This window comes from Platalea leucorodia (assembly GCF_965183815.1).
Source record: "Platalea leucorodia genome assembly, chromosome: 3".
NCBI classification, from domain to species: domain Eukaryota; kingdom Metazoa; phylum Chordata; class Aves; order Pelecaniformes; family Threskiornithidae; genus Platalea; species Platalea leucorodia.
Window position 1 is genome coordinate 127,215,374 of NC_138825.1, and position 22,981 is coordinate 127,238,354.

At 52.1% G+C, this 22,981-nt stretch overlaps 1 protein-coding gene across 4 annotated transcripts in view; it reads left to right on the forward strand.

The window, feature by feature from the left end:
* OTOF (otoferlin) overlaps positions 1–22,981 on the forward strand; it is a gene marked incomplete at both ends in the record, with an annotated part of 108,879 nt that overhangs the window by 64,717 nt on the left and 21,181 nt on the right. For all 4 annotated transcript variants that reach the window (XM_082306316.1, XM_082306317.1, XM_082306318.1 and 1 more), the window contains 20 exons: positions 1,557–1,630; positions 3,680–3,806; positions 5,081–5,135; positions 7,742–7,873; positions 8,327–8,389; positions 9,255–9,339; positions 10,031–10,190; positions 11,490–11,676; positions 12,015–12,201; positions 12,850–13,073; positions 14,122–14,230; positions 14,562–14,745; positions 17,095–17,215; positions 17,887–17,987; positions 18,445–18,535; positions 19,396–19,512; positions 20,742–20,894; positions 21,374–21,563; positions 21,942–22,066; positions 22,626–22,760. In XM_082306316.1, the coding sequence (XP_082162442.1) occupies positions 1,557–1,630; positions 3,680–3,806; positions 5,081–5,135; positions 7,742–7,873; positions 8,327–8,389; positions 9,255–9,339; positions 10,031–10,190; positions 11,490–11,676; positions 12,015–12,201; positions 12,850–13,073; positions 14,122–14,230; positions 14,562–14,745; positions 17,095–17,215; positions 17,887–17,987; positions 18,445–18,535; positions 19,396–19,512; positions 20,742–20,894; positions 21,374–21,563; positions 21,942–22,066; positions 22,626–22,760 (2,620 nt within the window). The remainder of the gene's footprint in view (positions 1–1,556; positions 1,631–3,679; positions 3,807–5,080; positions 5,136–7,741; positions 7,874–8,326; positions 8,390–9,254; positions 9,340–10,030; positions 10,191–11,489; positions 11,677–12,014; positions 12,202–12,849; positions 13,074–14,121; positions 14,231–14,561; positions 14,746–17,094; positions 17,216–17,886; positions 17,988–18,444; positions 18,536–19,395; positions 19,513–20,741; positions 20,895–21,373; positions 21,564–21,941; positions 22,067–22,625; positions 22,761–22,981) is intronic.

Below are 22,981 nucleotides of genomic sequence, written 5' to 3' on the forward strand. Positions count from 1 at the left end.
AAAAACAAGGGTGCAACTTCATCCTTCGGCCCCAGCCAGATGTGATCAAAGCTGAGACCAGGGGATCCTGCAGCTTTGCTGCTGTCACCTGGCTCATGGGCAGCGCATCCCAATCCTGCTGTGTCCGGGGCTGGTGCTGAGCCCTGCTCCCTGCCCTGGCAGCCAGCTTGGAGGTGAGGTCCAGGCTGGAGGTGAGGTTCTCCCTTGCTTCCAAGCTGACCCAAGAACATATCCATCAAACCTGCGAGGTTTCTGCAAAGAGCAACGCTTTCGGGTAATGGGAGTTTTCCAATTAAAAGAAACCCCCTTCGCCTTTACCACCTTCCGCTTTGGGACAGCCACGGGCCATTGCCTGCAAGTCTCTCTCCAGGTGCCTGCTCTTTACAACCGGATTATTGCACGGTCTGACTTGTGCTTCTTGCCGGTTTCAGTTTTGCAGATCCTATGGAGGTTTTTTTTCCTACTGATGTTTTCCGCTGAATCTTCAGGCTAAAAATCCACATTACAGCCAGACTTTCACCAGGGTAACTCGGAACCTCCCACCTCTTTGCAACAGCAGCACGGACTTACCTCCAAGTAACAGGGAACAGTTTCCTGAAAATATCTGCAAGGCTCTTACTGTCTTCAACACTCTCTGCCCGTTTGCATTTGAGAGGAAGCCAGTTTGCAGTGCAGAAACCCTATTATTTACCGAATGCTGTCTTTGTATATATTTGCTGTATGTGTATGTAGCAAACACGAAGTAACGGAGGAGTCCAGACTGTCAAAGCACTTGTGGTTGCACAGGCTGATTTCTGAGCTGGGGTAACAGCCCTAGCCCCACTGAAGCATCTGGAGCTAGAAGTTATACGTCTTAAACTTGCCTTGACATGATGGATATTTTTAGAAAGCAACTGGCAAGCCATTTGCAAACCATTTTTTTAATCAGCCAATCCAGCCCAAACTGCCCTGAGTGAATTTGACCCCAGCCTAGATCACAGACGGGGAGCTGGTATGGGTGTTTGCCATGCTGGAAGGGGAAAAATTCACGTTGCTGCAACGGGCGGCTGAAAGACCTTAGGATCTGCATAGGTTTGCTGCTGATCTACCCAAAGACGTTATCGATTTTTCACAGCAAGGTGGTGGGGGAAGTGGTTGGGTGTTTTAATTTTTAGTCAACGGTCTTAGGTAGCAGCGGAGCAATTGCACGAATGGGTCAGGAGAGATGAGGCGTCTGTGCGCAGCGGGGGCCAGCAGCAGAGGCGGGAGGCATGGGTGGCAAGAGGAGTTTGTTGGCTGCTAACGCTGTGCTCCAGCCTTGTGTTTTATCCCAAGTGGAGGCATTCCCTGAGGGAAAAAAAAAATGAGACCCAAGCCTCAAAGGCAGAGCGTTGAGCTGCGATCTTGACTCTGCCCTGTGGCATGTTTGCAGCGGCCCCTGCTTAGTCTTTCAGCTGGTATTTCTTCTTTTGCTTTCGAGCTGTGAAAGGCTCCTGTTCCCACCCCCAAGTCCCAGCAAGCAGCACTAAAAATACAGTAATTGGTGGTTGGGGTTTTTTCTCCCTCTCTTCTTCCAGAGCCGGGAAAGGAGTTTTTTCAGCCATGAAGCTTGGCAAGACGCGTCCGTCAAAGGATGACCATCGGAAACAAGGTATGTTGTTCCCTGCTGCAGTGCTGCTTTTTGGCTATCGTCCACATCCCAGGGAAGCACCTGAGAGACCCCATAGAATCATGGAATGGTTTGGGATGGAAGGGACCTCCAAAGGCCACCCAGTCCCACCCCTGCCATGGGCAGGGACATCTTCACCCAGACCAGGGTGCTCAGAGCCCCGTCCAACCTGGCCTTGAATGTGGCCAGGGATGGGGCATCTCCCACCGCTCTGGGCAACCTGGGCCAGTGCCTCACCACCCTCAGCACAAACAATTTCTTCCTTCTGTCCAGTCTGAATCTCCCCTCTTTCAGTTTAAAACCATTCCCCCTTGTCCTATTGCTACAGGCCCTGCTAAAAAGCCTGTCCCCATCTTTCTTGTAGGCCCCCTTTAAGTATTGAAAGGCCGCAATAAGGTCTCCCCGCAGCCTTCTCTTCTCCAGGCTGGATAGGATAGGATAGGAAAAGGGGAATTTCGCCTGGGACACCAGTGTAGGAGGAGGCATTGGCCGCCTGTGGGAAGGCATGGCACTGGATCTTGGGTGGCCTCCCTCTCTCCCCAGTGCCGGGGCATTCGTCTCGCAATTAAAGCTTCACACAAGACCGTGGGGAAAGTAGCTGGGATGCAAAGGCAGGAGCAGGGTGTGCTAGCAGACAGTGAAGTACCATCACAGATAGGGATTTATCCGTGGTCAGGGAACGGTTGCAACACAGCTGCTGTATTGCATGGTGTGGTCAGGGCTGCGCACCCATGGGGCTCCTTCTTCCACCTTCCCCAGGTACCTCTGGCTTTCACACCCCTCACCAGGGCTCTGCTCTCTTAACCACCCTCCTCTCAGCCTCAGTGCTGTCTCGGTTGTGATTCCTGCCCTTGGTCTGGCCAGCTGGTGATGGGATGGGGTGGATGTTGCACCCTCTGCCTGTTGGCCAAGCCAACATCCCTCTTGTGCCATGGTCTGCTGTCCTCCCATACAGACTGCTGGTCCTGCTCAGGTCAAACAGACCCACCGAATCACCAAAGACCAAGCTGGGAGGGTGCGAGTCTGTCTGCCCACCCGCACGTGGCAGGACCAATCCTGCTTAGGTCCTTCCCGGCTGGTGCGACTCTGACTCAATCTCAAAAACTCCCAGTGGAGTTGAGGGCACCCTTTCCCCACCCAACCTGCGTCAGTGCGTCTCTCTCCACCCTGATGGAGAGCTTTTCCGAACACCCAGCCTAGACCTTCCTCGCTTCAGCTGAAGCCGGTATTATCTCACAAAAACAGGCCAGACTATGGTGAAAAACCTGATTTCTGGTGTCCTGGAGCATGCCGATCTCCTGGAGCAAGCTACAAGCTTGCGAAGGTTAGCGAAGAGACAGGGAGCCTGTTTCCCAGGAGCGGTGTCTGTGCTGTACGAGCGGATTCGTACAGCTGTGCCACCAAAGCAAACCAGTGACCCAACAAGCTATACTGGTGGTTTTGGCCCAACAGAAAAAAAACATTGCTGCTTTGTGGTCATTCCTTGACCAGAGCAGAGGCAGGAGGGACAGGCACGACACGCACAGGGAAGGAGTATCTCAAAAACTTCTTCCAACAGCAACACAGACCAGTGGACAACACAGCTGTGTCTTGGTGCCGGTGGGATCTGGGGTCTTGAGCCTCCCTGCAGCAATTTTTCTCCTTGGGAAATGACCCCTTTCTCCTGTTTTTTCAGACCTCTCTACCCCAAAGCTAGACGGTTGTCTTTACAATGGCTCTTCTGGTAGGTAGAGCTGCAACGCTTGCTCAAATGCTCTTTCACCCCTTGAAGTCTGGGGTGTTTGCCATTTTCTTTTTGCCTTCACAAAACCATAGGCAGGCATGCTGCCCAGGTGGAATAACGTGTCACAGGAGGCAATACGTCTTTCTTAATCCCTTTTTAGACCCGGTTGTCTGTGACCTGACCTGGTGACCATTGTTCCTTGCATTATCGGGTGAGGTTGATAGGATGTATTGGTTACCTTTCTCTTCGCCTTTAATTATTCACCAAGTGGAAAAAATAAGAGACTTTCTTTTGTCTCCTTTATGCAGATGAACCCGCTGTTTTGGAGGCAGAAGACCTGGACCGAAAAGCGATGAGGCAGGGATGTAGACTGGAGCCAGACACCATCTCCTTGGCCTCCGTCACAGCTGTCACCACCAATGTCTCGAATAAGAGGTGAGGGCCAGATGTGAGCCTGTACAAGCCAGGAGGCGAGGGCACGCTGGCAGACGCCCCACAACCGCGTGTCTCCTGAGACGGGACATGTTGGGAATCACATTGTCCCCTGCAGCCGGTGTTTTTTTGGAAATAGCTGACCTGCCACAAAGAGCACCAATGTTCAGTGGTGTTTCACAGCCCCCAGGGTTTAGATTCCTCAGATTCAAAGAGGGCGGGAGCTTCGAGGGGTGACCCTGCAAATGCTCTGTGGCAGCTTGCAGCAAGTCAGGGCTCAGTACTGGGGGCAGTTCTGTTCAATATCTTCATCGATGATCGGGAGGAGGGGATGGAGGGCACCCTCAGCCAGTTTGCAGGGGACACCCAGTCGGGCGGGAGCGTTGGTCTGCTGGGGGGCAGGAGGCTCTGCAGGGGGCCCTGGCCAGGCCGGGGCGATGGGCCCAGGCCCCGGGGTGAGGGGCAGCAAGGCTCAGGGCCGGGTCCTGCCCTGGGGGCACAGCAACCCCAGGCACCGCTGCAGGCGTGGGGAGGAGCGGCTGGGAGCTGCCCGGCGGGAAAGGGCCTGGGGGTGCTGGTCGACAGCCGCTGGACATGAGCCAGCAGGGTGCCCAGGTGGCCAAGAGGGCCCAGGGCACCCTGGCTTGTGTCAGGACTGGTGTGGCCAGCAGGAGCAGGGCAGGGATGGTGCCCCTGTGCTGGGCACTGGGGAGGCCGCCCCTCGAATGCTGTGCTCAGCGCTGGGCCCCGCACCCCAAGGCGGCCATGGAGGGGCTGGAGCGTGGCCAGAGCAGGGCAGCGAGGCTGGGGCAGGGGCTGGAGCACAAGGCTGGGGAGGAGCGGCTGGGGGAGCTGGGGGGGCTCAGCCTGGAGAAGAGGAGGCTGAGGGGAGCCCTCATCGCTCTCTGCAACGGCCTGAAAGGAGGCTGGAGCCGGGGGGGTCGGTCTCTGCTCCCCAGGAACAAGCGCTGGGATGAGAGGGAACGGCCTCAAGCTGCGCCAGGGCAGGGTTGGGTTGGGTATGGGGAAAAACTTCTTCCCCCAAAGGGCTGTCAGGCCCTGGCCCAGGCTGCCCAGGGCAGGGGCTGAGTCCCCATCCCTGCGGGGATTTAAAGAACGGACAGATGTGGTGCTGAGGGACATGGTTTAGTGGTGGACTTAGTCCTGGGTTAACGGTTGGACTTGATGGTCTTCAAGGTCTTTTCCAACCTGAACAATTCTATGATTCTATAAGTCCATCTGTGGTTTGACTGAGGGTTTCTTCTCCCCCTCCAAAGGTCCAAGCCTGACATCAAAATGGAGCCGAGTGCTGGGAGGCCAATGGATTACCAGGTAGGGGACAACATCGTGCCCCCAATTTCAGCTCACGGGGGTCACAACCCAGTGGGTGCGAGGACAGTTTTGCAAGGAACGAGTTTGTGCTGGGTTTCAATGCGCTGCACTCGCAAAGCACGGCTTCCCAAGAGCTGGCATTTAAATGGTCGAGCGATAACCTCAAGATTAAGTAATTAACTGGTTTTGCTCTCCATCACATGAAGCCTCAGAAGCCCAAATTAACCTGTGATTGAAACAGGCTATCTCCAATACATTTCTCTTACTGCCCAAGAGCTTTCAGTATGCTGTTTAGTATTCAAGACTGGTGAGCCCTGGCTGGCAGTAGGTTGCTCACTGGATTTCCTCGGATAGGGAGGTACGCGGCTGCTGTTGTCCTGTTCAGCGGTGCTCCGTTCCTGCCACTTTATCTAGAGTTAGAAGAACCATACATTTAGTTTCCCAGGTCTCAGATTATCCATGCTGCTCCCGTTTCTTTTATTAGTTGGTGCCAGCGTGGTTCATAAACTGGGTCTTCTCATTTTTGCCAAGTCGTGCTGATTCAGCAGCAATTTAGCTTTATGTCCTTGCCTCTCAGCACAGCAACACATTCCTGGGGATGTCTCGGAACAACGTAAATAATGATTTTTGTTAGAGATTTATCGCAGAACATTTGCAGCATCCGCAGCAGACCGAATTCTGAGGCTTACAGGGAATGAGTGTGCTTGGTTCAGGAGGGGGGAACATAAAGAACATAAAGAGGAGGGGGACGGTGAAAAACAAATTACAAACAAGAAGCAGAAGGAACACAAGGTCCAGTTATTTGGCCACTGCAAATAGGAGGATCACAAGGTTGGCGTTAATGGGGAATGGCTAATTTCTGGAGCATAACAGGATTTGCAGCACGAGGCTGGGTCATGAACAAGGTACGTGCCTGACTGACCTCCGTATGTCTGCTTTCCTTTGCCAACTGGCTTTTGTGGAACATCTGAGAATTACGAGGAAACGACTTGATCTTCCAGGCCTCATCCCTGGGAAACCTCAAGACACTGCCTTGGTCCGTGGGAGGGAAGGACAAAGCGTTAACGAAGGATGGTGCCCAGCAAAGTCACCCCCAGGAGCTGGTGTGGGTCAGGGCAGGGGTGGAGGGGAGGTCTCGGCGCAGAGATAACCCTGGCTGCGAGCCTCCCCAGAAGGTGTTTGGGGTGTTTCCACGCACCTCCCCACGCTGGACGTGGGGAATGAACCTGAGCCGGGTTCCCCGAGCCGCTGCAGCGGGGTCAGGGGTTGCATTTGCACCTCAGCTCCTCTGCGCTAGGTCAGTTTGTGCAATGATGAATGCCGGGCAGCCTTGCCCCCTTCCCCAGAGGGCTCAGCTACCCCTTATCAGCTGCCTTTTAGGAGCACTTCAGAATAGAATAGAAAAGTTCAGCTTAAATTAAAATTAAAAATTAAAATTAAAAATTTTGACTGGAATCTGAGCCTCTTTTAAAGAAATCTGATCGAAAGTCAAGCCTCTTAATATGTTGCCAAAATGAAATTTCCCCAAGTTTACCCACAAAGATAACAGTTTAATTTTGAATAGATTTCTATTTTCCATTATTATATGATTTAAGATAAAGCTGAGTTGAAGTTACAAAAATAAGTAATGACAGCTAGAGAAGGCATGTGTAAATTAACTCATCTGTTGGGCTTCAAGGGAGCCAGGACTGAGAGCTCATGTTATTTTAAAATAATAATTTTAAATGATACCCAAATTCACTATGCTTTGAAACTTGGAGGTTACCTATCCTACCACCAACTTGTGACAGATTTTAGAGATAGCTCTAGAAAAATGGCTGCTGGGAATTGAAAAGATTTTGTACCTACATGAAGCGACACCTTATGTTTTTTAGTTAAATTAAGAAATTTAGGTATAATCCAAGCAGGAGTTCTTAATATGAATTTAATATTGCAATAAAGGAATTTAGATACGATCTAAATACCTAATAGTAATTTAATGTCACAAGGTGGATTGAATTGTGAATGACAAACTTCTGTGTCATAAATACATGCAAGTGTTTCATCTGGATGATTTGCTCCTATTCTGTTGAAGGTAGTTTATTTTCCATATACCACATACAGGAGTACCTCATTTAAATAAAACGGCACGTGTGTATGCACGCGTATAGGAGGGTTGAACCATGAAACGGTGGGGAATACTCCAGAAATAATAAAAAGCAGAGTAGAATAGAGTAGAATAGAATATTTCAGTTGGCAGGGACCTACAACAATCATCTAGTCCAACTGCAACCCTTTGTGTCTTCTAGCAGAAGCAAGTGAAGCCAGCCGGGCTCTCGCCAACCGAGCCTCCGCTCCTGCAGCTTAGCTAAATCCATTTGACTTTACACCTTGCATGAAGCCACCCATGCTCTGAGGCCGAAGCAGTAGGCATGCCCAGGGTTTCCTGCATCCCATACCGCACTGCAGCTCGCTCAGGCTTGTCCGAGCATCCCAGTGTGACCAGTAGATCCCAGAGCTTCCACCATTGCACTGAAAATGCCTCAAAAATGAGAGATGGGGAGGCAGGGGTTAAGGCATCTGATGCTGCTCTCAGGAGGTGAAGGTGCACGAATTCCTCTCCCCAGGTCAGCATCACCATCATCGAGGCCCGGCAGCTGGTTGGGCTCAACATGGACCCCGTGGTCTGCGTGGAGGTTGGAGAGGAAAAGAAATACACATCCATGAAGGAATCGACCAATTGCCCTTACTACAATGAGGTGGGTCTGTCCTCCGGTGATGCTCGCAGCTACCCACTCCTTGGGCTCTACGTTGCTGTTTTAGTCAATTAAATGTAATTTCTTGTCACTTGGGTTTTTTTCTTCTGTCACCTCTTGTCAGAATGAGATGAAATCTCAAACCACACAGAAGGAGAACTGAAGCCTTTGCCCTCTGGTATTTTGCAAAATGATAAAAAAGTGCACTCACTTGATCTGTGCTAAATTAGTCTCAGTTTTTCCAAGAAGCTAGTGCTTCCTTCTAGTTCCTCAGACTGCAGAGGCTGTCAGTGCTGGGGCTCACATGGATCCGTCCATGCTGTGATGGGTGCTCCAGGATGCTCCTCCAGGCAGTCACAGCTTCTCCAGCTGAACCGTGCACCGTAATGCTGTCCTTCAATCCAAAAGGAGCCCACCCTGGCTCTGCTGCCTTCACAACTGCTCTTTCCCTTTCAGTACTTCGTCTTCGATTTCCACGTCCCCCCAGATGTCATGTTCGACAAGATCATCAAGCTGTCCGTAAGTGAGCATGGTTGCATTGTCCTTTTCACGGGGTTTTGGAAGAAACCAGCCCATTTTACATATGCACTGGGGATGGATTTAAGGTCCTTGACATGAGACCCCCAATGGGAGCTGAGGTGTTCGGTCCTAGGAGCCTCACCTCTTTTGCAGACCCCCAGTCCCTCTTTCTGTCACTGACCTTCATTGCTGGGGCCACACAGCTCCACTCCTGCGTTCACTATCTCCCTCCATGGCCAATCTCTGGTATTTTAGAGCCAGGCAGAATTAAACCTGTCTCGGGATGTGTTTGGGCTTGGGGAGACACAAGACTTCCCACGTCTGCCAGAGGATTTCCTGAGGCATGAGGCTGGCAGAGCTATTGTGGAAATTGAGGGCCGCAGATGCTGAGAGCGAAGCCCACAGCCACGGAGCAGGGCGATGAACATGATTTGCAGATGCACTGACCAAAGCACACTAATGAGGAGTATCTGTATCTATCCCATGCACACACCGGCTGTACGATTTCTCCCACAAAGGGAATTAGACCATAGATTTCAAGCATCCTAAAGACCCAGACTTCAGGTAAATGTCCCAGTGTTTGTTGCCATAGCGGCTGGAAAACTACATCTTGTTTCAAAGATTAATATCTTCTTTGCATTTTTTTTCTATTCAATCCAAGTATACGCTTGTTTGCAAGACTGCTAAGCAAGAGCTGCCAACCCCACCATGCCTCTTAGTGTCCTTGTACAGACCAAGGTCCTGCACAGACCAAGGAAAATGCATCAGCTCCTTTCCCAGCTGACACTCAACACCTCTGCAAAGACCCTTATGGCTCCCAGGGCATGGAAAAAAGTCTGACTTGTTTTCCTCTCTCGATTTCCAGGTGATCCACTCAAAAAACCTCTTGCGCAGTGGGACTTTGGTAGGCTCCTTCAAGATGGATGTTGGAACTGTTTATACTCAGCCTGGTATGTAAACGCTGTTTGCAACCAGTCTGATGTGCCTACTGGCACCATTGAATAAATGTCCTTGTCGGGCGGCCGGGCAGGTGCTAGTTTCTTTGGGTGATGCTTATCTAACTTAGTTTTAGTACCCTAGATATAAGCAAGTCACCTGGGCTCCCTCTATGGTCAGGAAAGAGCACTCAGCACCTCCGGAGGAGGTTGTACTTCAGGGGTGCTCAGCAGATGATGCTGGAGGGACCTTAAGGGAACATCTAGTCTGGTTCCCTGCTCCACAGAAGGATGAAGTCGTTCTAACACCATCCAAAAGGCACCTGGGACCTCAACGAGTTAGAATCATAGAATCATTTCAGTCAGAAAAGACCCTTAAGGTCATCGAGCCCAACTGTTAGGCTAACGCTACCAAGTCCACCACTAAACCATGTCCCTAAGCGCCACGTTTACACATCTTTTGGATACCTCTGGGGATGGTGAACACCTCCAGAGACAGTGACTTCCAGTGATGGAGACTCCACCCCCCTTCAGGCAGTTTATCCCATTTCTTCTCAGTCTTCAACATGAGACACATCTTCCTAATGAATTTTTCAGGGGTTTCTGTCTGAATTCCTGACACCTGAAGATGTCGCTTACATTTCCAGTCCTTGTGGTAATTGCTGTCTCATTCTGATAAATGACTGTCTTGTCTCCTGGCTTCCAGAGCACCAGTTCTACCACAAATGGGCCATCCTTTCCGACCCCGAGGATCTCACCGCCGGGCTGAAAGGTTACCTGAAGTGTGACATCGCCGTGGTAGGGAAAGGGGACAACATCAAGACACCACACAAAGCCAATGAGACGGACGAGGATGATATTGAAGGGTAAGGATCTGCAGAGCCAGCTTCACACAGACTTTCTTGGGAATGGCTTTTCGCATCTCTGTACCTTGGATCGTACAATGAGGACAGCATCCCCACCAGATCAGACTGACAGCCCCTCTAGTACCCATACCTACCTTGTGCAATGAAACCAGAGGGACCGATAAGTTGCTTTTCAGAGAGAGAACGCGTGGCAGATTACTGGTGCAAATCCAGGTCATATCAAGTACAGACTAGTCATTTCTATCAGGTCAGACCATCTGCTGGTTGTTGAGCTCTCTAAACCAACGCCAGCCTGACGTCAACCAACCTGATGTCCCCACTGTGCACCTAATGCTCCTGTTGGGGATGGGATGGGATGGGGTCTCATCACTTACTGCCAGGGCAGAGCAGGGAGGTCTGGATGAGGTTTCCCAGGCTGCCTGGGTTCTGGATGAGGTTTCCTGGGCTGCCTGGGTGGGCAGGGCTCTGTGACTCCCCAGACCATCTAAAAAGCTGTTGTAGAAAAATCAGGAGAGCTTAAAACTTAGTTCTAGCCCAAAACATTTCAGGCTAATTAAATATCTTGAAGTACAACCACAGGCTTTCAAGTCTACCTCTCAGCCTCTCACCGCATAGTCAGAAACCCAGACTAATAGCAAGATACCAGTTCAGCTCTCTTGACTTGCTGGGGACCAGGGGGCTTGAGGCACCACCTGAACTATTTTGGGACATCGTTCGATGCTGCAGTGGTGCTATGATCCCACTTTTTCATGGACAACTCCAGCAATTCCTCTAGAAATAGTTTTGTTCACAGCGTCTGCCGTGGCTCTCATTTCTTCCCCCAGAAGAGGAAAGCCAAATATGCCAAGAAAAGCAATTTCGTGGAGTTCAAGTCTCCCCCCAAAATAATCACCCCAGCTCCCCTTGTGCCCTGATAAAGAAAAAAGGCTCTTCTAACATCCCATTCATCTGGCCTGCTTTTGATGTCTAAATTAAGTTGAGTTTAATTGTCCTCTAGACTCCCCTGACGATAATGATTATATCCCTTTAGTGAAATGCCAGGGACATTTGTCCCAGGGGCACCTCAAGGGGCTCCTCTAAGTTTTTGCTTACAAAACCACCACTTCCCACCCCAAAACAGGAGGATGGGCAGAAACAGGACACCAATAAAATCTATGGCAGCAGAAATGGTCATCTTTCCACCCCCACAGAGCCTGTGCTCAGAAAGTGGGGCAGCTTCTCACTCTTCGGTAAGCCTCTCCTGACAAACCCGCCAGCCCCAGCAGCTGTTTCCAAGCCTATCATCTGTTGATGTTGCAGGAACCTCCTCCTCCCCGACGGGGTCCCTCCGGAGAGGCAGTGGGCTCGTTTCTACATCAAGATCTATCGAGCAGAGGGACTGCCCCGTATGAACACCAGCATCATGGCCAACGTGAAGAAGGCTCTCATTGGGGAGAACAAGGACTTGGTAGACCCCTACGTGCAGGTGGCCTTTGCAGGGCAGAAGGTGAGCAAGCTGCGTGCCGTACCAGGGTGACCCTGGGAGGTAACATGAGCAGGACCAGCCATTGTGCAGGTGGCCAGAGATGATCTCGGTTGTCCTGGCACGTAGATGCTGAGATGCAGGGCAAAGCCACCTTGTTCGCTATGTTTCCCCTCTCTTGTGCACTCTATGGTGGGTTGCAGCACTCTCCAGTTGAGGAAAGAAGCTTGTTACTGAGGAGAGGAGAGCCACAAGACAGAATGCACGTTTCGGTGATCATGAGCAAGGGAGCAGTTCAGGTTGTGAGGGATGGTTTGGGAGCTCAAACCCTTGTCAAACATCTATCTCCTCCCACTCGGCAGGGGAAGACATCCATACAAAAAAGCAGCTATGAGCCTCTCTGGAACGAGCAAATAGTCTTCACAGAAATGTTCCCCCCGTTGTGCAAGCGGATAAAGATCCAGATCCGAGACTCGGACAAAGTCAATGATGTGGCCATTGGTACCCATTTCATTGACTTGCGGAAGATCTCTAATGAAGGAGACAAAGGTAAAGCTAAGGCGGGGGCAGACTGAGCTACCTTCTTCATGGTAGAGAGACATCCCTTTGGCAGAGAGTTAGCAAAATAGCATAGGCTCCTTCCCCACCCCTGGAGATAGCTGCTTCTTGGTCCCCAGCCGGAGAGACCTTGATTCACTGCAGTGGTCTTCTGAGGTCACTGGACATGCACTCTTTGAAAGCCAAGCCCCATCACAAGCTTCCAGTTTACCACTTGAAAGCAAAGACACCCAAGAACAGAAAATTCATTGCCATGAATGGATGAATATCTGACGGGTTCCCCCATTCACGCACACATGAACACACCAGCGTACATGGCCAGGACCAATGTGAAACCAAAGATGGCTCTAGAAAGAGGACTTTTTTCTTGACTCTCACGTTGGGTAACTTCCCGATGGGAGACTCGCCTCTGTCTTTGGGCCGGTGCACTGCACAGTCCCCATCACTGTCTCCACTGGCAGACTGTCTCTATGTACGGTTGCAATCGTGCAATTCCAGGCACACACATGTGCATATTCAAGCCTGCATCACCGTAGACAGACCAGGAAAGTGATGCCAGTCCATAAGTGAGTTTGTATCCCGAGGCAGACATGCCCTCCTCCGTGCACATCCCCTTCCCTACGTGCATGTCTACTGCAGGCTTCCTGCCCACCTTTGGCCCCGCGTGGGTGAACATGTATGGCTCCACTCGGAACTACACCCTGATGGACGAGCACCAAGAGCTGAATGAGGGTCTGGGTGAAGGCGTCTCCTTCCGGGCCAGGCTTTTGATGAGTCTTGCTGTGGAGATCTTGGACACCACCAACCCAGAGATCAACAGCTCCACCGAGGTGCAAGTTGAGCAGGCCACATCAATTGCTGATGTAAGTTGCCCCTAACCCTACAGCTGCCAGCAGTCTTGGGTCTCAGGCCTCTTGGTTTTTTATCTTTGGTCTCCCAAATCGAGGATTTCATTTAGTGTTGTCCTAAATGTTCTGGATCCCCCAGCACAACGAAAGCAAATCTTGCAAGGATTTCAGATTTTATGATCATTCAAATGCTCGCCTCTCTTAGGAGTGCTGGGCAGAAGGAATATCTGAGTGAGGGAGGATCCTAAACTTTGAGATGTTTCTTCAGTTGGGAGTTAGACAAAGAGAGCCATCTCCTAATGCCAGATGTCTCACTGCTACTGTGAAGTTGGGTTTCAAACAGAAGCCAAGAACCTAATCTATTTCCCAACCAAATCTGGCAGGGTGGAACTCGTCAGAGAAGATGAATGGCTTTTTCCCAACAAGAGAAGCCCCACAGCTTTAGTCTTGACACATAGACCCCGCAAGGCTGCTGCCTGTGCTCTGCATGAACAGGCACATCCAGGCTTGTCCTGCCTGGGGATGCCTGCATAAATCAATCCATGTGCGCCAAGGGTGTGAAGTAGAAACGGAGAAGTCTGATGGCAGTGCACCCTCTGTGTGAAAGCTCTCCTTCAGAAATAAAGTGGCTTTGATTCGCCTCCAGGGAAAAAGAAGCCGCCTGGAAATAAAGCCATTCCAGTTCTGAAAGAGCATCCAGGCAGAAGGTTCGGTGTGGTTTGATAAATTCAATTTGGGAGTGAACTCAGGCTCGTGTTCCTGAATGTCCCTTAGACAGTCCCTCACGTGCGAGGGACGACTGACCTCAGTTAAGCCAACACATTTAAAAGTTAGGCTAAAATCTTTAATTAAACTCTCTCTGCAGTGAGCCTAGAGGCGGCTCAGGCTGGGGGAGAGAACCCTCATGGTCCCCTGGAAAGCCCCAGCAGTGGCACCTCACCTTCAACAAGCCCATGAGGGTGCTCAGGGGTGCCAGGTGATGCACCCTCTGCCCAAGGGGACCTGCCCTCCTGGGTGTCCCTCCGGCTGACCTCAACCCTCATCCCCGGGATTTCTCCTGCAGAACTGCACTGGGAAGATGGAGGAGTTCTTTCTCTTTGGAGCCTTCCTGGAAGCTACCATGATCGACAGGAAGATTGGTGACAAACCCATCAACTTCGAGGTCACAATAGGTTGGTTGTTTTTTGGGGAGGGTGTTTTGAAGCCTGCTTGGCAGGGAATGCAAGTTATGAGGCCAAGAACAGGGTTTATTACCCGTTTTCCATGCTAACACGTGCAGGGCTCTCAGTTTAGGGAGAAGGCGATGGCTGCTTTACCGGCACAAGCCATGCAGGGCCCTAAATCATCTGTTGTGTTCATGCTGTGCTGTGGCCAGAGAGTTGAACTCTGCTGTCCCCCGTGGTTCCTGCAGATAAATCTTCTTCCCAACCTGAATTAAAGCCAAGAGATTGAGCCCCATTGGAGTTACAGCCCTGTGACTTTATTTCACGTTTTTTTCTTGAGGTAACTATGGGAACCAGATTGATGGCATGACCAAACCTGTCCTGCGGAGAAAGAAAGAGGGAGGGGATGGAGACGAGGAGGAGTCCGAGCTGCTCCAGAACTCAAGTGAGGATGAAGGTGATGAGGATGGAGAGCTGATCTCCGTTTCCTCGTCTCAACCCGTGAAGCCCCTGGTCACAGACAGGTAAGCGTGCCTGCCTGGCCACCGAAGTGCCACTGGGCAGAGATGTGGCTCTCAGTTCAGACGTGGTCTGTAGGTGTTCCCACATGCGCTGGGTGTCCAAGCTCCCACCGCTGCCTGCAGAGATGAAGGCAGAGGTGAAGTCGGTGACATCGCAGGGCCTGGAGTCATTCGGCCAAACAGACCTGGGAGCAGCAGCGGGGACCAGATCGCCATGCCCCGTAAAGGGAGATTAGATACCATGTGTAGATACCTCATCTTAGATACCACAGTCTGCCAGCTGAACATCCACCCCGTTCCCTACAGTTCTGAGCACGCCTGTGGATTCTCTGATGTCCAATAAGGGCTGAATTCACCTCCCAGGCTACCCTACAAAGGACATCCTTCACCCACCTGGCCAGATATGCACCCAAAGCTCATGGCTATCTGATACCTTTAGTGCTCTTCCCCTACGGCAAATAAGGATGAAGTTAACCAGTGGATTAAAAAAAAATCGTTGTTGGGCACTGAAAAAACAGGTTCACTCCCATACGTACGTTTCGTACATTTAAGAAACGAGTCTAAAACCAGGTCCTTCTCTAGGATTGCTGCCACCCTTGGTGGCACAACCCAGTACTGCCCAGCAGGGAGGAGAGGTCTGGCCTTTGCATCTGTGCTCTCTCTAGCTGCCTGATACATAAAAACATCATGGGCACCATGTGGAGACAGGCAAAGTCCCTCTAGAGCCAAGGCATGGATTTCAGTAATGAAGGTCATTTGCGCCAAGGCAAGGTGCATTTCTTCATTGCTTCGGGTCTTAAAAGCTAGACAAGGTCGCAGACACACAAAGGGGAAAGGATGCAAAAAAACTGCTGGAAAATGTTCTTGAGAGCATGTTAGGCAGGAGATTGGGGTAGAAGACTTAAAATCCTCTCAGTCTCCCTAGTTCGCAGCACTTTGGTCACTCTGTCCCCATCGCTTATTGACAGCCACGCTCTGGTGTTTAACAGAACCAGGGCTTGGGAAACTGGGTCCTACCCTGGCTCTGTTGATGCACAGCTGGTTGTCAGTGGAGAAACTGCTTCTGTTTTCTCTGCCTTGGTTTCTCCAGCTCTAAAATTACGACAATTTTTTTGTCTGCTTTACTAATTGCTTTGTGATGTGCAGGTAGCAGTTTCCCTAAAATACAGACGAAATCCAGACAGCCGCAAGGGTGATTCTGGTGGGTGCTTTCTGTCCCCAGCAGCTGGATCAGAACTGAAGGGGATCAGCACAAGCGTCTGGGGATGCATGGGCTGGGCTTCAGCCACAGCCTGGATTTGCATACAAAGGACTAGTACTAAGGAAAGCTAATTGGATGTAACCCGATGAGATATGCTTAAAGTGGATTTTAACTGTGTTATGCCAGTAGGTAGGTGTTAACAGAATGAACTGGCTGACTTAATTCAATTGGGAAATGAAACAAACCGCACTGAATCGATGGTATTTGCACCCCAGATAAAAACGTCTACCTGGGGTTCCCTCGCTTGTTCACCAGCTCCTTGTCAAGGTGAACGCCAAACGACGATGAGAAGCCCCGATGTTTTTGAGCCTGTACCCTGAGCTCTGAATCTCATGGTGTTTACCCAGATGTCTCCAGCCCCTGGGTGCTGGGAGCCTCTCGCTCAACCATGGGGCTCTGCTGACATCTTCTGGCTGGAAATACCCCCATGGCTTTGGAAGGATGAGCTGAAGCTGGTTTTTAACTGAGAGTGATCCCAGGTGCGGGAGGATCTGCAGTGGATGGATCCCAGCTCATAGCCAGCGCTCAGGCATCCAAGAAGCATGAACCCATTCTTCAGCCTCATCCTTCCTTTAACTGCACCATGACTATTCCTGCTCCATCCCCCCAGCATAGGGAAACCTGTCAGCTCTGCAAAGGGCAGAGCCCTCTGCCTGCTGGGAAGGCCAGGGGACTGTAGGAGATGCTCACCAGCATTCAGAAAATGGTGTTAAGGCTTCGGTTTCCCTTGTGCCGCCGCTCACGCTGCTGCCACGCTGGAGATGTTTGCTCTCTGATGGGCCATGGGTGAGGTCATGGAGTGGGAAATTCCCTAGTTTCTCTCTGGGCCACCAGATCTGAGATGGTGAATTTGCAATCCCTGGGCACTGCACCCTTCCACCCCGGGTCTGGTGTTGGGAAGGGTGCTAGGAGAGACGGAGCCTCCGTTCTTCAAGCTGCAATTCACATCAGCACCCTCTCTCCCACGCCTGACCTCCTACGTATCCCCCTCCCCACCACAGCATCGCCTCCCCGGGAGAGGTGTGGGACAGGGGCTGTTCTTGGCTGCGAGCGTTACCCCCATGGAGCATCTCTTCTGCCTCCTCTTGCAGGAACTACTTCCATCTACCGTACTTTGAGAAGAAGCCCTGTATCTATATCAAGAGCTGGTGGCAGGACCAGCGCCGCAGGTTGTATAATGCCAACATCATGGACAAGATTGCGGACAAGCTGGTGAGTGCCTGCTGGGGAGGGAGGGAGGGAGACAGCTTGGGGCATGGGGCTGGCCTGAGGCACACCCAGGCTCCCTGTGCATCTCTGCAGCTTGTCACAGAGCAGGGACAACAGTGCAAGGACCCACTAGCAAACTTGTGCCAGAAAGGGGGAACTTTCCCAGTGATAAATGCTCCACAACTCGAATGTCCAAATCCTAGGGGCTCATTGAATTTTCTGTAGGTCGGACCCAGGTGTGCCCACCACAGGGAGCAGGAGCAGGGAGGCTTTGTCCCCGTGGACTGCAGGGGAGAACCATTTGTGTGGCAGAGCCTCCTTAATAGTCTCAGCTAATTCCCAAGGAGCCTTTGTGACAGTTCTGCGTTGGCAGGGTCACGGCAGGATCTGCAGAGGGAGAACCTGGCAGGTCCAGCCAAGTTGCTGTGGACCTTGGCCAGCTGGTCTCATGCGGGGCAGTGGAGCCATTCCCATCACCCACAGCCAGGTCCCTGCAACCAAATATGTGCCAGACCTGGGCCCTGAGGCCGGCAGGTCTGGAGAAGCAGCAGATGTTTCCCACTGGCAGTCCCTGCAGGGCTGCTTTATGTCGTGCTGGACCTCGGGGGGGACCTTGTCCCACTGCAGGGCTCTGCCCCACCGTCCCCTCACCGCTTCCCCCATCGCCGCTGCAGGAGGAAGGGCTCAATGATGTGCAAGAAATGATCAAGACGGAGAAGCCGCACCCGGAGCGCCGGCTCCGAGGGGTCCTGGAGGAGCTGAGCAGCGGGTGCTTGTGAGTAAAAGATGGGCAAAGGTGGCACACTGCAGACCCCTGCTCTCTGCGGGGCTATGGGCAAGGTTGTGAGCGTAAGCCCAGCTTGCCTTAGCCTCTGGATGATGGGCAAGCATTTCATCACATTGGTACAACACCATATCAGCCACTTTCTGGCTTGGAGCATGGGTGAGGTGGTGCTTACGTTTGCACCCCAAAGACCCCAAACCAGTCGTGAGAGCCTCAATCTTGTGGCCTCCACAGGCTGGTACCTGATCAGCACCTACATCCCACACATCACACTCAGCGTTGGGTGCGAACAGGCCACTTGGCCACAATTGCATTGCAGACTGGTGGGAACGAGGGCATTTCCCTCCAGTGACGTGCCCTCCTGCTGGCAGAGCCCCAGCCAGCCACGGCTGCTTGAGGAGAGCCCACGGGCTCCCACGGGATTCATGCTGCTGCCCTTTTCCACCAGGCGCTTCGTGACGTTGGCTGACAAGGACCAGCACCACTCTTCCCGCACGAGGTTGGACCGGGAGAGGCTCAAGTCCTGCATGAGGGAGCTGGTAAGTGGGATTCAGCCAGGCAGGGAGAAGAATTCATGAACGGGACTGGACCTTGTCAATGAAATGGGGAACTTTGGTCCTTAGGTGTGCTGATTTCTAGTCTCTGTGGATTGAGGGTTTGGGGTTTATTTCCAAAAAGAGGAGCTCAAGAGCACTTGGGTCTTGCATGGGTCCCACGTGGCACTTGGGTGCCTGCTGCTGCCTCCCCTCCACCACAATCTGCTTTGCCTTGGAAAGAAATCTGGGGGCACAGAGGAGGAGCTGCATTGCTGTCAAACAGCTGAGGAAACCGGGAAGGGGTAATTCAGGGGAACCCTGCAGAGCACAGCTGCTCCAGGGGTCGATATAGCCTAAGTCTTTGGGGCTGGTAGCCCAGCTCCTTGCAAAGGAGTTGGAGGTGCAAAAGAGATGTACAGCTGGCTTATCCAGCTGCCACAGCCCTGGCACCAGCTTCAGTAGCCAGCTGCATCCTGCAGAGCAAGGAATTTAACATGTGAAAGCCTCCACGTCCCCTTTTCTGAACTGTCAGGTGCTGGATTACAGCAGAAGGGGAGAGACTATCTTTAACACCAGGCTTGAAGCCACCCCAAAATGCCCTAAGCACAACTGACACCGCTCTGCCCTGTGTACCTCCCTCTGGGACAGACGTCCCTGAACTGTCAGGGCCCCTCCCTGCATCCCACCAAGGTTGATGAACGGGTGTCAGAAGTACCATCACCAGGGTGCACGTGGTGGGATTAAGGCATCTGCCTCCTCACCACCCCTCTCCAAATGCCGGAGACCTGCCTGGTGCTGCTCCCTTCTCTGTGCTCCGTTCTGCTCTTGCTTACGTGATGTCCTGGGCTCCCCTTTAACCGCAGGAGAACATGGGGCAGCAAGCCACGACTCTGCGGTCGCAGGTGAAGAAGAACACCATGAAAGACAAGCTGAAGCTGGTGCAAAACTTCCTGCAGAAACTCCGGTTCTTGGCAGATGAGGTGAGTCCCTCTGCACGGAGAGAGGGTGTTCTCTGGGTCAGAGCATGCTAACAGCAGCCTGGGATGGATGGAGACCTCTCTGCAAACCCTGTAGGCAGGAGAGGTCCCCCGTGGCTCAGGTCTTGTGCAAGGAGCCACCCCAAGTCTACTCACTGCCCCATGCCTCCCAGGCTTGCCTGTGCACTGCTGGGTTGGAACGAGCCAGCGCTAAAACAAATTTAAGAGCCCTTCCCAGCCAGTAACAGAGCTGGGCCCTCTTGCAGCTGAGCTGGAGGCATTGGTGCCAGCCTCAGCCATGGCGAGGCCACGCGATTCCCTGGGGGATCGGTCATCGGAAGGTGGCACGTGTCCACACAGCGTTAAAGTCAGCAGCAGGGAGCCGTTTCTGATCCTGGCTAGGCAGGGAGTTGTTAAAGTACGTGGCTCTTCAGGGCTTTGTCCCACAGCCCTTCGTCCTCTCACAGAACTCAAACCGTCTAATTTTTATCGCTGCAGCGTACTCTTGCTGCACTCCAGCTCATGGGTAAGAGATAATAGTCCAATACATCGGAGTTGCTCACAGTATTTCCAAAGAAAATATTTTCCAAATATCTGCAAAATACTTTTTCCTTCTTTTGGAAAATTGCACCATTCCTCTGCTAGTTTTACTGTTTAGGACTGGGTCAGCCGTTGGGGGTTACTGGCCCTCATGGGAGCTGTAGTTGTTGCACCTCCTGTTCTCATTTCCCGTGGCAGGCTCCCAGCCTCGACTACATATCCCTTGTTACAGCAAGGCCTTCCTTGGCTTTGACTCCCCACAGCAGAACATAAACCAGGCTACAAGGTGTGATGGGGCATGTCCAGACAGGGAGCTTCTTCCATAGTGAAGAATGAAGGTTTGGGCACTGCCTTACAATCCCCATGGCCCCTGAAAGAAGAGAAAAAGAAAATCTTTAGTCTTCTAATCCAAAACTAATTTTTTTTTTTTTAAACCAGAACAAATGTAAATCCCAGTTTCTTTCCTGCTAGGCTTCACCCTGCTGAGCTTAGCTCTGAGCAGCTTTTCTTAAGCAGAAAAGCTTCTGCAGTGGGAGGCTCAAAACCATTTCAATGGCGCTAATGTGGCAATAGGTACATCCATCTCCTGTGGCATCTGTTGAATTTGCCTTCAGAAGGCCTCCAGCCCTGCTGGTGCCTCCGTGGTCAGAAAGAGCTGAGACACTGACAGGGCTCTTCGCTGGCGTTCACAGCCCCAGCACACTATTCCCGACATCTTCATCTGGATGATGAGCAACAACAAGCGCATTGCCTACGCCCGCGTCCCTTCCAAGGATATCCTCTACTCCATTGTGGATGAGGAGATGGGCAAGGACTGCGCCAAAGTGAAGACCATCTTCCTCAAGGTGCCTGTCTGTCTTTCCTGGGGAACTGTAGCCAAGAGGAGGGAGATGGAGGAAGGACGGACTGGGAGGATGGGAGATGAAGATGAGAGCACTGTGTATCCAATTTTGCTGGGGCTTGAATACTAGGCAAAACAGACCCATACTCTACTGGTAGGGGTAGAAGTCTGCTGCTAGGAAGTGTGAAACACTGATCTTACCCAGTCCAGTAAGTGAGAAACGTTTGGAAGGAGAGAGATGTTTGATCCAGCTGGCCACAAAAGAGGATGCTGGCTTAGAAAGAGGAAGCCAACATGGTGGGAAGAAGATAATGCACGAGCCAGAGTAGTGTCATGATCCAAAATGATGAGGGCTGGGTCCCTGGTTTTAAGGGGCAGTGGTATGAACGATGCACCAGAAGGAGTTGAATGCTCCAGAGGTGGTCTGTCCATCTCTAAGGGCTTCCCTATGTCCATGTAAACTCTTCCATCCTTTGTGCCCAGCTACCTGGGAAGAGAGGCTTTGGTCCTGCTGGTTGGACAGTTCAGGCCAAGATGGAGATGTACTTGTGGCTGGGCCTCAACAAACAGCGCAAAGACTTCTTGAGTGGCCTGCCCTGTGGCTTTGAGGAGAAGAAGACTGCCAGAGGCCAAAACCTGCCATCCTTCCCACCCATCAGCCTCCTTTACACCAGTAAGGACTTTTTGCCTGCAATGGGTCTGGGGACAGGACATGGAGAGGGCAGGAGGGAGCCTGGCTGGACACCACTTGGGCTTTCAGGAGCTAAGGGGGAAATAATCCCAGTTGTCCCAGTCTGAGGTCCCCCACTGCTCTCATGGGGAGGTGGGGTGTGGGAACTGTGCACCCTCTTCCCTACCCCATTCTGCCCACCACCAGCAGGATGCTGAGGAAGTCCGTATCCATTCAGGACTCATGCTTTGAGCCGATATCCTTCATCAGTGCTGGCCCTGAGCAAAAGCGTGCCCCTGAGACCTCGCTCTGCAGGCTGAGCCCCACGGCTGGGCACCAGGGTTGCGTATCAAGCTGTCTCACTTCCCCTCTCTCTTGCAGAGAAGCAGGTTTTCCAGCTGCGAGCCCACATGTACCAAGCCAGGAGTTTATTTGCAGCCGACAGCAGTGGTCTTTCGGACCCCTTTGCACGAGTCTTCTTTATCTCCCAGAGCCAATGCACCGAGGTGAACACCATCTCCTGACCTGGAGGGCTGGGCTGGGCTCTGGCGTTGCATGTCCCATCAGCTCTCCATCCTGCTCCCCTGCCACAGGTCTCGTGCCTGCTAGTGAATCAAGGATTAGGTTGATCATGGGGTCCTGGGGTGGGAAAGCAGCCACAGCACTGGGGCTTGACTGTCTCCAGGAGCCCCTTCCCCAGGAGCACCTTCACAACAGGTCCCCCCGCACCAGCACACAGCTATCCCGTGTCCCTGTGGCCATGATTCACCTGCCTGGTTAGGAGAAACTGGAGCAAATTGAAGCAGTTTTTGTCGTCCCTTCCCAGGGCTGCCAAGCTTTAGCAAGCCTGGTGGACACTGGAAATAATTTGTGTCTGCTTGCCTACTGTTGGGTTTTTTTTTCTCAGAAGGGTCCTTGGGAGATACCCCATGCCTCACTGGTCCAAAAAAGTGTGCTGCAGCCCACTAGTGCTGCCAGGCAGCGGAGACCAGCACCCTGTCTGCTGCCCTTGCACAGGGCCTTAGCCCCTGTCTGGAGCAGTAAGGCTCTCTCCCGTTCTTCCAGGTTCTCAATGAGACTCTTTGCCCGACCTGGGACCAACTGCTGGTCTTCGACAACGTGGAGCTGTATGGAGAAGCCCATGAGATGCGGGATGACCCTCCCATAATTGTCATTGAGATCTATGACCAGGACACCGTGGTAAGATGAATCCCAGCAAAGGAAAATGTTTATGATTTAGATGCTGTGATCACTCCTGAGTTGAAGGCAAGGCAGATGGTGCAGAGGATGTGAGAAGCAGCTTTTCTCCTGACCCGTGGAAAATGGTCCCTCCACATCTCCCATGGCATGGACTAGGAGCCTCTGCTGCTCCGTTAAATCTCAGACTCTAACTTAATGATACCTTATTTTTGGAGAGTGAA